Here is a 16373-nt window from a genome sequence, read left to right on the forward strand (position 1 = left end):
TGGATTGCTGATGGTGTGGGGTAGCTATAAAGGGCATTACTGGGACAACTGAGGACTTATGACTATAGGCATAACAGCAATGTATCTGTGCGAAATATCATGAATGTGGCCATTATATTGTGGTTATGCAGAAAACATACACTTATTATTAGGACATATCCACTGACTTGTTTAGGTCTGAAGGATCTGATATTTCCAATTTCCTCTTACATGCTTCAGCAAAAATAAAAGATTCGGGGGACGTGGGAAGGGCAGGCTATTTTGTGCATATATGTGCTGTGTGTAAATATAGACAAAGTGGCAAAATATTAATTGATGAATTTATATAAAAGGTTTATGTGTATTCATTTTACTAGCCTTGAAACGCTTCTATAACTGAAGTTTTTTTCCAAATGTTGGGGAAATAACTATAAACAAATAAATAACTGCAGATCAAAGGAGAAAAAGAAAAGGTCAGAAATAAACCAGAAATCAGAAAATTAGGGCTATATAATTACAAGGCAATTGCATGTTAACGAATGGGTCCCTTGGGCCGGGTGTGGTGGCTCACACCCGTAATCTTGGGAGGCCGAGGCAGGCGGTTCACTTGAGCTCAGGAGCTTAAGACCAGCCTGGGCAACATGGTGAAACCTCGCCTCTACAGACAATTTTAAAATAAACGGGCCTCTTAAAAAAAGTTCAGAAGTTATATAGTTTTAAATTTCTTCCTTTCGTCAGAGAATAAATGTGCTACCTTACCAATGAAAACTAGCTTTTTATTCATTGTAAATATCTCATTAACTGTGTCTTTGACCAATTTATGGCATATTTGCAAAATGTCTGATGTTTGTTACATCATACAAAATCTAGCAAAAATAACTTTAAAAAAAAAACTTGGCAGTTACTTAGGTTTCCCAAGTCACTTTTTAACATTTGCTTGAAAATATTCATTTGGACCTCTACTTTTAAATTAAATTTAGTTGACGAATTTGCTGAATCAAAATTAAAAAAATGATTTGATTAACTGTTTCACTGAAAGCTTGATTAACAAGTGATAATGTTACTACGTTCTCCTGTGAGTTACTAGGTTCTTCAGGTATAAAACTAAGAATAAGGATGCCAAATTACGTATTTCCTGTTTTAGGAAACACTACCAATATCAATAAATGATAATACAATACTTGAAAATAATGCAATAACTAATTTGAGGACTCTAATCAACTATAATAAAATGAATAAAACTCAGAAAACAAATATCTTTAAGAACAAGAAGAGGCCAGGCGCGGTGGCTCACGCTTGTAATCCCAGCACTTTGGGAGGCCGAGGCAGGTGGATCACGAGGTCAGGAGATCGAGACCACAGTGAAACCCCGTCTCTACTAAAAATACAGAAAATTAGCCGGGCATGGTGGCGGGCGCCTGTAGTCCCAGCTACTCGGAGAGGCTGAGGCAGGAGAATGGCGTGAACCCGGGAGGCGGAGCTTGCACTGAGCGGAGATTGCGCCACTGCACTCCAGCCTGGGCGACAAAACAAAGCCCCGCTCCCAAAAAAAAAAAAAAAAAAAAAAAAAAAAAAGAACAAGAAGAAAAGTTATATTAACAAATTTCCAAAGGACTTAGAAAAGTCCAAAATATTTACAATAATCATATATAATCAAATGTAAGATGCCTTATTTATGATCTCCTGACACTGATGCCCTAAAAGAAAAAAGGTAAATATCTAATTTTGAAACATTGCCTAGATCATCTGGTGTCTGAAGAACAGAGTGGTGGAGCTTCTCATCGAGCTGCAGATCCTTCTGTTCCATGTGATCTATATTCAACGTAGAAGGGGAAGGCGTCTGTGACCTGGAGCCCAGAGGTGAATGGACTGGGGAAGCACTTTCTGAACCTGTAAATATAATTTCATAAAATTACCATAAAGAGTATTCAATATCCTACCTAAGATGTAATGCTTAACACCCTAAATAAAACAAATTTTAAACACCAAAAGATAAAACCAGTTACAAACTGGCCAGGGAGGTCAAGAAAATCATAATCTTGTACAAGCTTTTATATCTAGGAGTCTCATCTCATGTCTACCATGGGACTATTAATAGTATAGAATCAAAACTGGATGTACCAAATGGCAGGAGCCATTAGTGAAACTAAGAATATCTACTCCCATTTCTGGCCCAGCTATAGAAACTCTAGTACCTACTACCATTCTATTTCACTTAAATCAGACTTGGGGCAATTTAAGAACTGAGGCACTTGCTCACTGCTGCTCTATATGCAACTATCAATGCTTGGTTTACAGTGGTCCCCAGCCTTCAGTCTCTCTCACATCCTGACTTGCCCCTCCCAATCCATTCTCCATAAGGCAGCAAAAAGATCTAAAAATCTAATTTGATCCTGTCACTTTCTCATTTAAAATCCTTCAGTGGCCCCTCACTGGCCTCAGCATAAGCCCTAACTTCCTAATATGGTTCTCAAGTCTCTCTGTAACTTTCTTGCCTCTCCACAACCCACCTAGAACTTTTATGTCTAGTCCTAGAAAGTAAACTACTTGTATTTATTAGAGTATTATTGCATCATACCTCTGGCTTTTTCCTTTGCATGGAGCCCTAATCCTCTTTTCGGCCTGGTTAACTCCTATTTATTTTCCAGGTCTCTGCTTCCTTGAGAAGCCTACTCCTGATCCTGCCAAGTATGATTACAGAGTCTCTGCTAGATGCTCTCACTGAACCCTGCACCTCTCTATTATACCACTTATCACACTGACTTGAAACTGCCCCTTCAATTGTAAATATTCCCCAGTACAGTATAAACTTTGTAAGAACAGGAATTCTGTTATATACTGTAGTAGTGCTAGTGCCTGGTATAGTACCTGGTACATAGCAGGTACTTTTGTTAACTTAAATAAAGTACAGCACAAATTAATGCTGTATTGAACAACTAGTGGTGGTTATAATATAGTGCTGCTAGTACCAAGCAAGTTGTTAAAGCAGTAGGTCTTTTTATTTTAAGCCTCTTTGTAGCAGAAAAATATCAATATTCTGAACTCAGTACCTGTAAACCTCTGCCCTCATTATCTCTTTCTACACAGTAAAGCAAAAAACCAATATAAATCAAATACATACAGATGCTCCTTGACTTATGATGGGGTTACACCCCAAGAAACTCATTGTAAATTGAAAATATGGTAAGTCAAAATTGCACCTAATACACCTAATCAACTGAACATCATAGCTTAGCCTAGCCTACCCTAAACATGCTCAGAACACTTAAATTAGCTTACAGTTGGGCAAAATCATCCAACGCAAAGCCTGTTTTGTAATAAAGTATTGACTATCTCATGTAATTTAATGACTACTGTACTGAAAGTGAAAAACAGAATGGTTGTATGAGTACTTGAAGTATGGTTTCTACTGAATGAGAATTGCTTTCACACCACTGTAAAGTTGAAAAATTGTAAGCTGTTAATTATAGTAAGTCAAGGACGATCTACATTTGTATTATTTTAATTCTATAGAAGTGCAATTCCACATACCATACAGGCGTTTTTTTTAAGTAGTAGCACAGTAAGTGCCTTAAAAAGTACATATAGAACTGGATTATGTTATCAGGTGTTATCACAATAATCATATAATCATATGATAATCATATATCAAATGAGTAATCATATGACTCTATCTAGGCTCGGTTATGTTACACAGTAGGTGAAAAGTTTCCTTTCATTTGAGATTTGGAGTAAATTCATATGGCACAAAAATCATATGTTAAAGGACAGTTACAGAAACTTAAGTATTCTATGTCTTAGGACAAACACATACTGGTGAAAGCATAATGAAAATTATAACCTTAATGTTTACCAAAAACTTTTAAGTACATGCCAAAGAGACATCAGCCTTTGGTCAAATGCTTTGAAATATAAACCTCGTTATCTCCATGTATTGTTTTGATCCATAAAAATCAAATTCATTTTTAAGAACTAGATTTTATTTTATTATTATTATTTTTTCTGAGATGGAGTCTCACTCTGTTGCCCAGGGTGGAATGCAGCGGCATGATCTTGGCTCACTGCAACCTCCGCCTCCTGGGTTCAAGCAATTCTCCTGCCTCAGCCTCCCAAGTAGCTCGGATTACAGGTGTACACCACCATGCCCGGCTAATTTTTTGTATTTTAGTAGAGAGGGAGGTTTCACTGTGTTGGCCAGGCTGGTCTCGAACTCCTGACCTCAGGTGATTCAACTGCCTTGGCCTCCCAAAGTACTGGGATTACAGGCATGAGCCACCACACCAGGCCAAGAACTAAGATTTTAAATACTTTTATATTAGCTATCACAAAATCACCAGAGAATCACTACTGCCTTTAATTTTATTTATTTGTTTATTTTTTGCTTTTTTGTTTTTGTTTGAGACAGAGTCTTGCTGGTGCAATCTCGGCTCACTGCAAGCTCCGCCTCCCGGGTTCACACCATTCTCCTGCCTCAGCCTCCCAGGTAGCTGGGACTACAGGTGCCCACCACCACACCCGGCTAATTTTTTGTATTTTTAGTAGAGACGGGGTTTCACTGTGTTAGCCAGGATGGTCTTGAGCTCCTGACCTCGTGATCCGCTCGACTCGGCCTTCCAAAGTGCTGGGATTACAGGCGTGAGCCACCACGCCCAGCCTATTTTATTTTTAAAAATCTATAATGGCTCACTTAAGAGGCTTTTTCCTCTTAAACAGTTTTTTTAAAGCAATAAAACTATTCCTGTAATGATATTCATGACCTAAAAAGAGGTTATCTAATTTTCATTCTTGTTTCCTATACCAGATTTCTTTCGCAGTTTCTGAAAACTTTTATGTTATAGGAAAATAGATGATTTCAGGACTACTAACATTCCTTTCATAAAGTACTACTGCATTAGTAGTATGATAATGTATGCAAACTTCACTCTTGGAAAATACTGTACTGAATCATTTATATATTGTGTATATGGAGTTTTATCTTTGTTGAATTTTGTGTCTTTTAAACAGAAACAAATACAACTGCTTTAGTTTCTTAAACACCTCTGTGCTATTACTAATGGTACTGATTAAGATTAGAATGCCTAATAAAACTTCCCAGGAGAGACCTAAAAATAGTCACTACATAGAGTAAATATAGGTTACATAAATATTAAAAATTCTTAGAAGTTAAATTATCCAAAAAACATAAAGGCAAAAGACCTAAAACAGGTTCTCCATATATATCATTTTATTTTTAGAACTTTTGTTTGGAACTTTATTTTTGATAACTACAGAGAATTAAGAAATAAAAAATGTCTTTTTCTTTTATATATGGAAATCTTTTGAAAACACAACAGTCTGATTAATAGCTTAAAGTTTTGATAGTATTAAAATTTGTTTTATAGAACATAAAGCCTACATTTTTTTAAAACACACCCACCTTTAAGTATACAGTTATTTGAAAAATGGCAACTGTACATGGTCTTGTAACCAACATCACAATCAAAATATAAAACAGTTCCATCACTATAAAAAATTTTCTTATGCCCATCTGTAGTCGATCCCCTCAACTGACACCTATCCTTCCCAAGTAAGTGGTGATTTACTTTGTCACTAGTTTTTTCTTTTTTAGAATGTTATACACATAGAATAATAAAGCATAATTATGGAGTCTTTTGTATTTGACTTCCTTCATTTAGCACATTTTCAAGATTCACTTATGTTTTTGCATCTATTAATATTTAATTCTTTTTTTATTACTGAGTATTATTTCAGTGAATATTCAATGAATGAATATACTACAATTTATTTATCCACTCACCAATTGATGGACATTTGGTTTGTTTTCAGTTTTTAACTACTGTGAATAAAGCTGCAATGATCTTTTGCGTACAACTGTCCAAGGAAAATACATACCTAAAAATGGTGACATAATAAATGTATGTTTAACTTTAAAAGTTACTGCCACATTTTCCCAGAGTGACTTGATCATTTTACATTCTCACTAGCAATGTATGCGATTCTAGTTGCTCCATACTCATTTCAACACTTTGGATTGTCAGTGTGTAGTTTTTTTTTTTTTTTTTGAGACGGAGTCTCACTCTGTCCCCCAGGCTGGAGTGCAGTGGCGTGATCTTGGCTCACTGCAAGCTCTGCCTCCCGGGTTCATGCCATTCTCCTGCCTCAGCCTCCCGAGTAGCTTGGGACTATAGGCGCCCACCACCATGCCTGGCTAATTTTTGTTTTTTGTATTTTTAGTAGAGATGGGGTTTCACCCTGTTAGCCAGGATGGTCTCGATCTCCTGAACTTGTGATCCACCCGCCTCGGCTTCCCAAAGTGCTGGGATTACAGGCGTGAGCCACCACGCCCGGCCGTCAGTGTTTTTAACTTGAACAATTTCAGTATGTGTAGTAGGATCTCACTGTGGTTTTTATTTGCATTCCCTGGTTACTATCAATGTTAAGTATCTTTTCATTTACATTTAAGAACAACTAAAGTAAGAGGTATTCATTATAAAATAAGAATTTTCTCTAGTATTCCACTTTGAGTAATTTAAATCCTATAATGATGGAACTGTAGCTCTAACCCAATTGGTTCCCATTCTCCACTAGGGCCACATTCTGCAATGGGGCTGCTAAAGTTCTTGCCATCTGGGAAAAAAGGAGGCAGGATATGAAAACAGAGAATGGATTTCTAACTTTTAGAATTCCCCTGGCTCAAATTTCCTCTGTCTGGGTTGGCTGAGGAAATATGCTTGACTAGTTTAGAGATGCAGAAATCACTGCACCAGTCTTCCAAGTTCCAGCCAACCACAAGATGCAAAATCACCCCATGGATAATTAAGCTGGAGTGGATAACCACTCATCAAGGGGCAAACTGCAGCCGGAACCACAGTGAGGGTGGATTATAGAGTGGACTCCCCAAGAACTATGGGCTACTAGCTGCTCAGGCTCATTCTAATCACTTCACTAACATTGCAGTAATGTGACTCTGCATTTAACATGATTGAAGACCCCACTTATCACATTATGGTTGGGTTTGACTACATGTAAAAAGTTTCCAAAAAGCACAAACTACTATCTAAACACAGAATATTAGTATATTGACAAACAGGCCTTCTATTAAGCAGTGTGCTTTATATTTTCTATAATAAATACTTTGCTGAAGAAATCATAAAAATCTAGGCTAACTCTGAATGACAAAGAGTCCACTACTTTTAACTTTTCTATTTATTTTAAAAATCACTCCAACTATCTCATGTTCTCTATATACATATACATCTATTAAGTTCCCATTAAAATTTTTTTTAATCATGCAGAAAATGTTCTAGTGCATATATATATACACAAAATATTGCGTAAAATACTACAAGTTCACAGAGTCCTCTGAAGCTTAACCCAGTGGACCTCAAGTCACGAAACTAATGTCTTTTCTCCCCTTCATTGTTACATAAAGACGAATGAAAAAAGTAATACTTAAATAGTAATAAGTAACACTTAAAATCTCTCAAAATTTTAATCAAATTCTTTGGAGGTTTAAAAAATACATTTAAGAAACACATTCCCATGAATAACTTTACCAGTAATAGTTGCAACTTCAGCAGAGAAAGCTTGCTGATTAAGACTGCTTGTTTCTGAATCTATATGAAGAGTAGTTAGACTAGCCACTTCCTGCTCTTCAGCACTCTGATGATGGCCAGAACCTGAATCCACATCAGCAGAGGATGTAACCCCAGTGTCAGCTCCAAAGCCAAAGTCTATAGGAAGAAGAAATGTTATTATATGAGTCCAATTACAAAGTAAAAATATTTACGAGAGCTAAATCAGCAAAATGATCAAACAGAAACATTCCCTGTACATCTATTCTGTTTACGTATCACTCAGACGAGTATAAATCATCTTAATACTCTGAAGATTGTAAGTAGATCGGGATAGGTACAAGCCATGAAGGGAGGAAACATGTAACTCTCCAATGCATATCTCGGCTCTTCACAAACTTAGTTCCCAAGGTTTTGACTTCTTTTTTAAAAATGTGGTGCCCTTCACTGACTGCCAAGTGCAATACAGAATTATAGCTGAATAACTAAGTGTTAACAATACAGCACCAAATAATATTACTGATATTACTGTAACAAGGAGCAATTATTCAAAGGAAGTTCTCGGTACTGTAGCATTGAACATAATCCAAATATTTGGTTCTCAAATATGAGTGTGTGAAACAGTGGCAACTCATAATCATGACTGTCTTTTTAGTAACAGGTCTATCCTAAATTATTTTCCTTTCTACAGTTTTGGTCTTAAAAATGTCATTTCTTTTAAGAAGGGATCACATTTTTTGTTTTTTAAATGTGATTTTAGCAAAATAAAGTAGCCTCAACTTAAGGTGTTAACTTAAATGTTAATTTAGCAAAATAAAGTAGCTCCAATTTAAGGTGATTCCCTAAAACTTCCTTTGAAATTTCACTGAAAATTGAAATAAAAATAAGTGGGGCCAAGAATGACGCCTTGCACCTGTAATCCCAGCTACTCAAAAGGCTGAGGCAGGAGAACTGCTTCAGGTCAGGAGTTCAAGACTAGCCCAGACAACATAGCAAGACCAAATCTCTAATTTTTTTTTTTTTTTTTCTAACGTGGGAGCCACTGCCTAAGTAACACTGGAGAGGAAGGTGATGGCTACATAATCCGTAAGTCAGTCTTGAACAGAAGACAATCAACATAAAACATAGTATTCAAACAGAAAAGATACTTGCTGTCAAATTTTCGGCCATCATATTGGAAAGCGCTGAAAGAATCCGAATGACTATCTGAGCTGATAAGATCACTGCTCCCTGCACTGGCAGGAGAAGTCCATTCTGAGGGCACACCTGGGTCATCAATAGGGCGCATCTGGTTCTGCTTGTTTAGAATATCAGGGAGGTCTTTGGGAATTTCCAGGCTGCCTGGACTACTTCCTCTTCTTGTCATAGTCTAAACATTCAAGAAATATTTTACCATTAAAAAAAAGTTTTTATTCTCTTTAACCATCTGAAACCTTTAATTTCCAAACCATCACAATAAATGCTGAGATTTAGAGGCTGAAGTAGGAGTGGAGAACACACTCACCAAACAATCTATGTAACTGAATGGAGCTACAGCCTGACCTATTGTTGGTCTGCCTAAAGACCCAAATATCACATGATGCTGGGCCTGTGACTCTTAAGCCTCAGTAGGATCCATGCAGTGAATATAAATTAAAACAGAAGAAAGAGTATTTAAGTGGAAAAAAAGCAGCAAATAAAAAAGACAGTGGGAGAATGGAAAGAATGACAGCAAAGATGTCATTCAATGATTTTTATCCACTCAAGGGAAAAAAGTAAGCCTAAAAAAAAAGGGGGCGGGGTATATAATGGAGTTATAGAGAAGTCAAACCCAAATGAAATATGATAATTTAAAAAAAGCAATTCCAGGTCAGGCGCAGTAGCTCACTCTGGTAATCCCAGCAGCTTGGGAGGCTGAGGTGGGCAGATCACCTGAGGTCAGAAGTTCGAGACCAATCTGGCCAACATGGTGAAACTCTGTCTCTACTAAAAATAGAAAAATTATCCAGGCATGGTGGCGTGCTCCTGTAATCCTAGCTACTCGGGGGGCTGAGGCAGGAGGATTGCTGAAACCCGGGAGACGGAGGCTGCAGTGAGCACTGCACTCCACCCTGGGTGACAAAGCGAGACTCCGTCTCAAAAGAAACCAGTTCCATATATATTTATCCTTCCCTAATGATTAAGCATTATTAGGATTATTAGGGATAAAAGAGCTTCTGTTTTCATGTTGCCATAATCCTAACATTCAAGATAAAGATAAACTTTAAGTCTCTTTCAAAGTTATCTAAAATGGTTAAGCAGTATCTGTGCTAGCAAAACTATGGGAGCTGGTTCACAAACAGATCTTGAGACAAAAATAAAAATTATATATGTATTTTAAAATTATATATTAAATTATATTTATTTATATAACTATGGGAGCTGGGGCAGAAGACCTCCATTGCTATCTTTCCCAGGGCTGGCAGCTGGCACCAGGGCTGGCAGCTGGGGCAGAAGACCTCCATTGCTATCTTTCCCAGGGCTGGCAGCTGGCACCAGGGTAACCTACGAGCAAAGACGGAAAAAGGGGAGACTAGGAAGGTAGTTGCTTACACCTGTGTATTTGTGCACAGGTACCTGTCTGATCTTTCACCCTGGTAAAAATTATGAGGCTGTTTATGTTTTTAGATAAAAAATATTATAAAAATGTAATTCAAAAATCTTCATAAAAAGGGTTATATTTTGAGGAAAGGTTATTTTGAATAAAAATTCCCATATATAAATTGACATATATGTACATAGGTATATATCTGTTAGTTTTTATACCCTCCTCTATAAAAGCAAATATATAAAATAAAACTTACCGAGGCATTACCACTTCGAAGTCGTTCTGCTATAAACTCATCCATCAGATCAGGAACATTAGCACTGCTGCTGCCAATATCACTATTAACAGGAGGCAGTTTTTGGCTCATGTCCTCTTTATTGACTAAAAATAAATAAATAACTATATATAGTGAGGAAAAACTTCACTGCATTTTCTAACTTTGAAACAAACAACAACCCAAAACAAAGTACCTTTGCCAATTATTTGCCAAACATGCATTTATGAATAATTTCCCTTCTTTTAGATTTAATTTTAAGAATTAGTAAATTGATATTTACTTTATTTAACTAAGCAGATGTTAGTCAATCTTCAGTATAACTTTAAACAGCAAGAAAGCTTATAGATAAGCACTAGCTGAAGTTAGGTTAATATTGCCTATAAAGAAACTGGTATATTTATCTTTTTTCCTGACTCAATGTTTCTTTTTAGAGCCTTAACAATTTATAATTCCGTATTTTCCCCAAAGAATGTTTTCAGGGAATACATCCTTTGAATCTATGCAAAACTCAGTAGGATACAAATGCATTTGAGTATTTATAAATACAAATTCAATGGTTTTGATATACTGCTGTTTCTATCCACTATAAAATCTAATTTTAATGCTTTAAGAATAAAACGTTGACTTTCACAAATGTTTTTCTTACAAAAAATCCAAAATAATTATTTTGATTTTTTTATCACTACATTATTATTATTTTTACCATTTACATTAACGAGAAAGTTTTAGACTTGGGAAACTAACTTATAGAAAATAATATGGTATCTATGTCACTACTATGCTATTGAAAAGTTGATTTCTCTGCAATGAAAGGAAAATGAGCACTGTTTATATTCCTAATAAACTACAAAGTATTTCAGATTAAGAAAATACACTGGTCAGACGCTCACTGTGAAATACCATTATCTTTATATTACTGGCCAGGCTTTGCTAAGCTGTCAAATACTGCCCTCAGGTGGCATTAATGGCTCAATGCAAGATGCATTATACAGCGTTGTTAATCATGCTAACAAAACCATGTTAAAACAAATAAAATCAAAACCAACCTTACTGCTGAAAGTTAATAGTCTATATACGTAAAGTTATTTTAACTTTGACTCAAGATAGGGAAAACAGTTACCATAATCTCGCTTTCTGTTATCTGTCCATAGAGGTTCCATATTTAAATCATGATTGGCTACTGTGAAACCTTTATGCACATTTAAAGTCTCAGAAAAAAAGAAAGTAATTAAAGTGTTTCAAGGACATAACTTGCATTCTATATAAATGAATGCAAAACTAAAAGCCTACAGCATGTTTGGAAATGGCTTAAATGAAAAGTGATTAAATTCACTTTGAGATTTAAGAAATGATTTCCTCATCACTGATAGTTAACTATAATGTTGGTGCTGGCTGTAGGACCTTGATTTCTATTATGTTAGTTGTCAAAATAATTTCTATCAAGAAAAAATACAAAACCAAATAGATCAGCAGTAAAAATAAATGAATTCAATTAGATATATCTGGTGCCCTTTTAAACTATAGTGGGGTGGGGAAGAAAGCATAACAACTCCTTGGTAAGCTTAATTTCCACACTTGTGGTATACACTCGGAAAAATACTTGATTTAGGTAGTCTTTGATAGGTCATTGAAATTTTCCTATATATCCACTTTCCTATGTTGTTGTTCAGCAGCAAAGAGGTTTAACTAAATGCCTTATAAGGGAAATTAGTAATTTAAATAAACATTCTATGCTGGGAAAAATACAGCTGGGAAAAGGCGCATGCATAACCAAACAGAGAGAAAGCAGTGACCATCCCAAAGCTTTTTGATTGCTTATAGCTTGCTTCAGTTGCATTAAGCCAAACTGGTGCTGTCTTTCTCCTTTTGCGCTCTGCACACTGTTAGTGCTCACCTGCAGCTTTCCTTCCAAAATAGCCCATTACATGACTGTACAGATCCCTCAGTGGAGCCTCTGGTGGCATTCTGTTCTGCCTCTGTGGGGAAACATTTGCCTTCGGCTTCGAAAGAGCATGTACAACAGTTTTATAAACGCCACCCAGGGAGCCCTGCTGTAGTCCTGCCTCATGACTTGATGACCTAAGAGTACTACGACTGCCTAACTGACTACTTGCAATTCCTTCTTTTTGTAATATAGTGGTGGGAATCTCTGTGGATTCCTTCACTGTTTTACTGCTTACTGATGCAGTACCAAGTGTATCTAGAGGTCTGTACACACCAGGTTTTACTAGCTCCGTAGCACTATTTGAGCTGGTATGGGTGTTGCTGGTGCTGCTATTGCTGCTACCACTACTAAAGCCACCGAGCTTCCGCAGTCTCATCTTCCATGGAGCCTCTTTGTTTTCCAGAGGATTATAAAACTGAATGGACTCAGTGGATGGCCTAAAAGTAACATGAACGCTATTTCGTTTTTTAGTAGCAATTTTCATGATTTTGGCTCTATGAGTTACTGTTTCAGACAGGCTCCTTTTAGTTGGAGAAAGTTTGCTAGTACTTGTAACATGAGGCATTCTGCGGTTAACAGGTGCTTTTAGTGTTGCTTTCTTGGCACGCATAACATGTGGGACAGTGATTTTTTCATTAATTTGCACACTCTTAAGCTTTTCAACTAGTGTTACATCAACACAAGGATCTAATTCTGTGGCTGCTTGTCTGTACAGATGTTTCCTTTTTTCTTTATCACAAGGGCTATCTGAACTAGGCTCTGATGGCTGTTTATCACTGTTTAGTTGCTTAGATTTTTCAGAAGTTTGTGTTATAATAAAACTGTCTGACTGGTTAGGTGCGATATTACTCATGAAGACAGCTGAGTTTGGTTCTTTCTGAAACTGTAGGTTTTCAGGAGTCCCAACAAAAGAGGTGATATTTTCTGATTCAGTTTCCTGATCTGTGCATTCTAATTTATCTAAGGATAACCTTTCACCCCTATTTACTGCAATAGTCACTTCCTGAGAAGCTGGGTCTTTCCCTATCTCATTTTTACTATGATTTTCCTGGTTTTCCTTAAAATATTCTTTCAGGGTGGAAAGAAGATCATCATCTCCTTCAAGGTCAATGTACTGGATTTGTTCAAAAGCTGAATCTGCAAGTTCTACTGGACCTATTAAATGACAAAGATGGTCATATATGCTATCACCAACTTCCAGAGAAGACTCTCTACTATGAGTATCAGTGATGTGGCTTTCAGTGGATCTAGTTATTGAAGAAGCCTCTGTGGAACTCTGCAAGCTTGGTGCATGACGGGATGAACTGTCAATGACAGGAACTGCACCTTTGGCTCGTTCAACAGTGAATGGTTCCAAGATGTCAGAAGTGCTGCTACTTCGAGGCAATGGCTGCTCCTCATTCAAAGCACCAAAAACTTCATTTCCAGTTTCTTCACTTTGTGAAAAATGTCTGACTCTAGTTGAGCGGGGAAGTATTTGAGCATCATCAATATCTGTAAAAGAAAAAAAATTATGTAGAGAAGAACTACATGAATATAAAAAATATTAATTTCAATAATGCCCTAAAGCATATGCTTTAAAAAAAATCAGAGTTTTTGTAAGCTCAATGAAAAAAAAAATCAAAATACAAATCTGTTTTTTTAAAAAAATGATGGGCACAAGCCAATATAGCATGTAGTGTCAATGAATTAGAAAACTACCAAAACGCATTTTAAAATGTTAACATGCATAGAAACAGTGAGGTGATGAAACATTTGGAAGTGCAGATAAAGATAGAGCTGTGCCAATAAATCAAGGAACTCAAATGCTATTAAATTTTTCCTACTTATTTAAGTTCCAAGCAGAAAAAATACACCTTAACACAGAAAGCCGATCCAAGTATCCCACTGTAGACTCTTATAGGGTCTCATAAATTCTCCACCTTCCTTCCCAAAAAAGCAAGAGGCATCTTTTCTTCAAATTTTGCTTCTCTGTTTGATTACATATTAGAAATGAAACTCTCTACCCTCTTCCTGAAGTTCTCTTTGTCAGGAAACTGTTCTCCCAAGGTGTTTTACTTCATTATAGTATTAAAATCTTATTCACGGACATCAAATAAAGTCAATATATTTTTTAAAAAATCAATTGTATTCTTTTGTTTTTGGCAAAAACACCACTTAAACCTGCCAGGAAGAAACTTTACCTGCCTGTTATTGGCCCTTTCCATTAAACAGCCATCAAGCTCTAAAAACTGTATTTTTGGCTTCTTACATCTCTTTTTAAGAATTATAGGCTGGGCGCGGTGGCTCACACCTATAATCCTAGCACTTTGGGAGGCTGAGGTGGGCAGATCACCTGAGGTCGGGAGTTCAAGACCAGCCAGACCAACATGGAGAAACCCCGTCTCTACTAAAAATACAAAACTAGCCGGGCGCGGTGGTGGTGCATGCCTGTAATTCCAGCTACTTGAGAGGCTGAGGCAGAACTGCTTGAACCCATGAGGCAGAGGTTGCGGTGAGCCGAAATAACGCCACTGCACTCCATCCAGCCTGGGCAACAAGAGCACAACTCCGTCTCAAATAATAATAATAATAATAATAATAATAATCATTGCAGATGGACATTCAGAGATTATCTAATGTAACTATCTCACAGATGAGAAAATTGAAGCCCAGAGAGGTTAAGTTACTTTATCAAATTTACAATAAAAAAGTTTGAGAAACAGGCTTAGTGTTACATATCACTGCATTATTTTCACTGCCTTCAGTGTCAGGATGAAATAACCATTTAACTGTTCAGATATATACAAATTCTCAACAGGAATTGTGGAAGCAAAATACAATGTCTATGAATCCATCATGGTCTGTAAGTTACCTAGAAATAACAAAAAAATTGTTTTCAGAAGTCAGCAAAATATAATGAAGAAAGGACAGAGTCAAAAAGTCAGCTGTTGCTACTATTAGGCTTCTTGTACAAAAGTTAAATGCAACAGAACTATAACTGAACAATCAAAATGAGAAAATTTAGATCCAGAAGCAAAGCAGTGACTTGTCCAAGATTACAAAGTAATTTGTTGATTCTTACTCTAGACTTTGAGACTAGTTTCCTCATTTATAAAATGGAGACAGTCATTCAAAGTATTTTTGGGATCCATGCTACTATGGCTGAAGAAAGGCTAGTCCTTCTGCAATTTCATTAATATCATCCTATTTGTATGAGGTCCAAACGGACGTACTTTATATTAAATTGAGATCAACATAGGTTTGCATTATGCCAAGATTCTAGTATATTCCTAGTGATATACTAGGAGGCTCTCAACATAGGTTGAATATATAGTATCTCCTGAAGCTGAAACAATTAACTTTTTGTCCTTAAACTGAGGGAAATGTGCAACTTTAAAAAATGACATTGTTTTTCTTCCTCATGCACTCCACTTAGAAATTTTTCTAAATAAAGCGAAACACTTCCTTACAAACTTCACTTTGATGCACTTATACTCATTAAGTGTTTGTTAATACAGCAGATAACTAACTCATATCTGTGTATCTTGACAAACATAAATATTTCGGTTTTTTACATCTGCCATAAGAGATCATAAGAACTTCTGCCTCAATGACAGAGATTATATTCAGCATGTACTCTAAATTTCTTTCTACACAATATTCTAAAGAACTCAGCAAAAGATGAAGACTGTATAACTGTTCTATAAGAATTCTTACGAATTTTATAGCTTGGAATTTATTTTACCAAAGGTCAAAATCAGGATTTCAAAATATTAAAATCATAAAAACATTATTACACTAGCAAATGTACAAATGTCAGAAAAAATATTAGTTTTAATTTTTAATTTCTTTTATCGATATTTCACAATTTTTCCATTCTAAAGAAGCCAGGAAAGATTATTATGATGTTCTATGTTTAGGAATTCCTTCCCAAACTCAGCCCTCACACCTTGTATATTAGAAAACTTAACCATTATTTCAGCCTATGTTTTTTTTTTCCTAAAACTTTGTTACCATATATGACTATCTAAAACTTCTGTGCAAGCTTAA

General features: G+C 36.2%; 1 protein-coding gene across 3 annotated transcripts in view; it reads right to left on the reverse strand.

The window, feature by feature from the left end:
* RALGAPA1 (Ral GTPase activating protein catalytic subunit alpha 1) overlaps positions 1-16373 on the reverse strand; it is a 286431-nt gene that overhangs the window by 151839 nt on the left and 118219 nt on the right. For 2 of the 3 annotated variants that reach the window (XM_058429656.1, XM_032134668.3), the window contains 5 exons: positions 12291-13835; positions 10376-10500; positions 8706-8922; positions 7536-7712; positions 1717-1869 (listed from right to left, as the gene is read on the reverse strand). In XM_058429656.1, the coding sequence (XP_058285639.1) occupies positions 1717-1869; positions 7536-7712; positions 8706-8922; positions 10376-10500; positions 12291-13835 (2217 nt within the window). The remainder of the gene's footprint in view (positions 1-1716; positions 1870-7535; positions 7713-8705; positions 8923-10375; positions 10501-12290; positions 13836-16373) is intronic. The other variant, XM_032134679.2, reaches the window with a different exon arrangement.

The sequence above is a fragment of the Hylobates moloch genome, unplaced genomic scaffold, assembly GCF_009828535.3.
Source record: "Hylobates moloch isolate HMO894 unplaced genomic scaffold, HMol_V3 SCAFFOLD_16, whole genome shotgun sequence".
Taxonomy (NCBI): domain Eukaryota; kingdom Metazoa; phylum Chordata; class Mammalia; order Primates; family Hylobatidae; genus Hylobates; species Hylobates moloch.